General features: G+C 36.0%; 1 protein-coding gene across 1 annotated transcript; it reads right to left on the bottom strand.

The window, feature by feature from the left end:
• Positions 1–252: 252 nt before the first annotated feature.
• LOC133877199 (aquaporin PIP2-7) lies at positions 253–3,298 on the bottom strand. Its single transcript, XM_062315453.1, has 4 exons — positions 2,884–3,298; positions 2,044–2,339; positions 799–939; positions 253–682 (listed from the first exon to the last, which is right to left on the bottom strand). Exons 1-4 carry the CDS (start codon positions 3,188–3,190, stop codon positions 569–571), a joined length of 858 nt encoding a protein of 285 aa, XP_062171437.1. The 5' UTR covers positions 3,191–3,298; the 3' UTR covers positions 253–568.
• Between the last annotated feature and the right edge of the window lie 580 nt (positions 3,299–3,878).

Raw genomic sequence — 3,878 nt, 5'->3', positions numbered from 1 at the left:
TTATGTAAGGATATTCGGTAACCATGGCAAATATACCTGATCTCTAGATTCTTCTTGGTTGGTTTGAACTGCTACTTTTTCTCAAGTCTGAGTCACTTTCTCAGTCCCCCCTCATTGAAATTTATAAAGAAAAAGAGCAACCACATTGTCTAATGTGTCACGCTCTAACATAATAATAAAAATTAATAATTATTTTTTTACACGTCATTATTAATTTAAAGGACGCCAATTAATCAGCTAGTATTTTGCAAATAAGATGAACACAATCCATTTTAATAGCTTTACGTGGAAACAACATGGAAACACAACATAGACAGTAGTAAAAATGCAAAAGGACGACAGTGACCACATAAATACATGCAAAGCCGAAAAAAAAAAAAAAAAAAGAAAAGAAAAAGAAGAAAGGGATACAAAATACACCCTGCCACATAGGCATGTTTATCTACAATTCCATGGCCCTCCATTAATTTACTCCTCGATCCAACCCATGGGACCCTGAGGCAGACCATTGTTATTCTTTTGGAAACTCCATCTCCATCTTTGGGAATCATGGGGGGGAAAGAAAAGCTTAAGCATTGCTTCTGAAGGATCCTAGAGCCTTAATGGCTCCTGCTCTAAGGATGAATTGGTGGTAGAAGGCAGCAATGGCAGCTCCAATAAAAGGTCCAACCCAGAAAATCCACTGAAACATATCATAAACATAATGATAAGTCTTAATTTCTTAACAAATATGGATCACAATTATAATATAGAAGATCGAGTAACTCAATGAAAGGAAGGAAGGAAGGATATATATACTTGGTCATCCCAGGCCTTATCTTTGTTGTAGATCACTGCGGCTCCAAAACTTCTTGCTGGGTTGATACCAGTGCCAGTGATTGGGATTGTGGCCAAATGGACCATGAACACAGCGAATCCGATAGGGAGCGGAGCCAAAACCTTTATTTTATTACAACAAAAATAATTGTTAGAATATTAATTAATTAATTAAATCAATTAAATTAACTTATGGTCCGTTTGGGTTTGCGATTTAAAATCACGATTTTAAAATGCGCAATTTGAAAAAAGTGATTTTTAAAAGCGCAATTAAGCGTTTGGCAAAATCACAGTTTAACATTTAAAATCGCAAATTAGCCTTTAAAATTTTGCGTTTTCAAAAAAGCACCATCTCACCTGTGATTTGAAAAAGCAGAAATTTTTAAAAACGTAATTCCCAAACGATTTATGTTCTGCGATTTGGTTTAAAATCGCACTTATTGTTTACGAAATCGCAATCCCAAACGCACCAATAGCAACTAATAATTTAATGTTATATGAGATTAGCTTAAACTTTTTTAGAATAAGCAGTAATTTAATAATAACAAATTAATATGAGAAATGCTATTTAAAGAAAGTAGACTTTGAAAACAATTAAAACATACAAAATCACTTGCTAAAAAAAAAAAAAAAAATTCATAGGCCTGAATCTTTTACAAAAAAATAAAAAATAAAGAGTTGATAGGTTTCCATATGATGTAAGAAATGCATTATTCTCAAATCAAGTAAGTGAAATTCATCCATCCAAGCTACATTTCCAAAGTCCAAAAGTCAAAAGTGTAGGAATTGAAGCACAAAACTTCAATAATTTTCTTTAAAGTAAACAAAGAAAAGGAAAAAAAAAAAATGAATCCATCACTTTGGACAGTTGAAATGAGATAATAAAGCTGCGCTCGTGAAGAATTGAACATGTTAATAGGGATGCGAAATAACTACTTCCGCCATAATTAAAGAAATTATTTTGAATGTCAGAGATAGAGTTTGAGTTGAAAAAATTTGAACTTATATAGGTGGTATTATATCTAGAGAACTTTTGTCCTTAGGTGATTGAAGATGTTTCAATAAATATTATCCATTTTCAGAAGAAAAAATAATAAAAAATAATAATAATATAGCCAAATATAGCCTAATAAAAAGGAGCTTCTCTTTTCATTTTAGGTAGGCAAGATCATAAAGCATATGAAGAATATAATTGCATTAAAGGACCGGGCGCGATCAGGTGCTTACAGGAACATGGGAGTCTCTTGCGCTCCTCTTAGGATCGGTGGCTGAGAAGACAGTGTAGACAAGAACAAAGGTACCGATGATCTCGGCCCCCAATCCGACGCCCTTGTTGTACCCAGCTTGGAGCTCGTTGGCCCCACCTCCGTACCTGGTGTAGTGAGACTTCTGGAAGGCCTTGACCAGCCCACAACCGCAGATTGCACCCAAGCACTGTGCTACCATGTACAACAACGCCCGGACGAGCGACACCTTGCGCGCCAGGAACAGCCCGAAGGTCACGGCCGGGTTAATGTGTCCTCCTGCGCACGTTAGCAATATCATTGAATTTGGAGCTCACAGCCTCAGACCCCAAAAAAAAAAAAACTCATTAATTCTGCTAAAGTGCTTTGGGAACTAATAGACCCAATTAAACCCACACGAACCAAAAGAACAAAACTCAATTCGTTCAAGCCCCATCCCTTCACTGATTTAGTCAAAAGTATCAACTTTTTTTTCTTTTTCTTTTTTTTTTTTTGCAACAAAAGTATCAACTATATATGCTTATGTTCTGCTTGGTTTCTCAAAAAAATTTGAAAAAATAAAAATAAAAATACAATTATTGCTGGCTAAGTTGAGCCCTTTTTTTTTCGTCCAATTTTTTTTTTTTTTGTTATTTGTATGGCATTCAATCAAAAGATTAAACAATAAAATAAAACCAACCCAACTAATGTGAGACGTTCTACCAATATTTGAATTACTAATTATTACGTGAAAATAAAAATCAGTACTTATAAAAGAATAATAAAAATTGATTTTTATCATCATATAATTTTAATTCGATTTGCATGGGTGAGGAAAACCTACCAGATATACCGGCGGTGCAGTAAACAAGGACGAAGATCATGCCGCCAAAGGCCCAAGCGATGCCAAGAATGCCAACCCCACCACATTCATCGGTGTTGATCTTGGGATCAGTCTGGCTCTTGTAGCCAATCACAGTCAAAACTGTGATGTAAAGGAAAAGAAGGGTGGCGATGAACTCCGCTATAAGAGCTCTGTAAAAAGACCACTTTCCCAGCTCCTCATGGTCGATCAAAGGTGCCGGAGGAGGGTCATGGTAGTCTTTTGCCGAGTATTCTCCTTGCTCCGCAACCTCAACGTCCTTTGCCATACTCAGTGAGTAGAGTTAGAGAGTAGTGGAAAAGAGAGGGTTTCAAAAGGAAGGAAGTGTGTGGATAGATAGAGATAGAGGCGAGTACAGGGGGGGTATTTATGGAGAGGCACAGAGCATAGGGCAATAATTAAGAGTCTATATATAATCTATTATTTTTTTGCTTAGAGTCTGATAATGATAAGATTAATTAACATAGTTTTTTGCCGCCCATCTTGCTTGATTTCGCTTGCATGGACCCACCCTGTCCTCCAACGGCTCTTGATTACTTTCTCCCTTTTTCTTTTCCTAATTTTCTACTTCCAGCTACAATTACTATTCATGGTCCAGTATGGTATTGGTGGGCTAAATTCAATAAATTCAACGGCTATTTTTCGTTATGGTTAAATGTCAAACGTCTAATCGAGATTAGCCAGCCTACTAGTAGTAGGCAACGGTCTAATGCTGCACTGTCTTCGAGCGTTTTGATTATTAATAAGACATTACTACCTTTTTTTTTTTTGATTGCTAAAGAGGATGCATCGCGAAGCAAGAACCAAGACCTCTAATTAGAGGCACTCATTATGTGCTAGAAAAGGGGTAACTAACACTTCGAGAATTGAACAAACTTTTCATATAAATTGAGTTAATTTAACTAACAATTTGTCTGCGCAGATTAAAAAAAAAACAAACTGATGCATGGTTTGTC

This window comes from Alnus glutinosa, chromosome 9, assembly GCF_958979055.1.
Source record: "Alnus glutinosa chromosome 9, dhAlnGlut1.1, whole genome shotgun sequence".
NCBI classification, from domain to species: domain Eukaryota; kingdom Viridiplantae; phylum Streptophyta; class Magnoliopsida; order Fagales; family Betulaceae; genus Alnus; species Alnus glutinosa.
The sequence above is the reverse complement of the archived record's forward strand: the minus strand, read 5'-3'. Positions and strand labels throughout refer to the sequence as shown.

Excerpts from the sequence above, each read along its gene's own strand:
- LOC133877199 (XM_062315453.1), bottom strand. The coding sequence starts at position 3,190 with ATGGCAAAGGACGTTGAGGTTGCGGAGCAAGGAGAATACTCGGCAAAA. Across the intron at positions 2,340-2,883 it reads CTGCACCGCCGGTATATCTG|GAGGACACATTAACCCGGCC; the intron begins GTAGGTTTTCCT and ends TAACGTGCGCAG. Across the intron at positions 940-2,043 it reads CAAGAGACTCCCATGTTCCT|GTTTTGGCTCCGCTCCCTAT; the intron begins GTAAGCACCTGA and ends AATAAAATAAAG.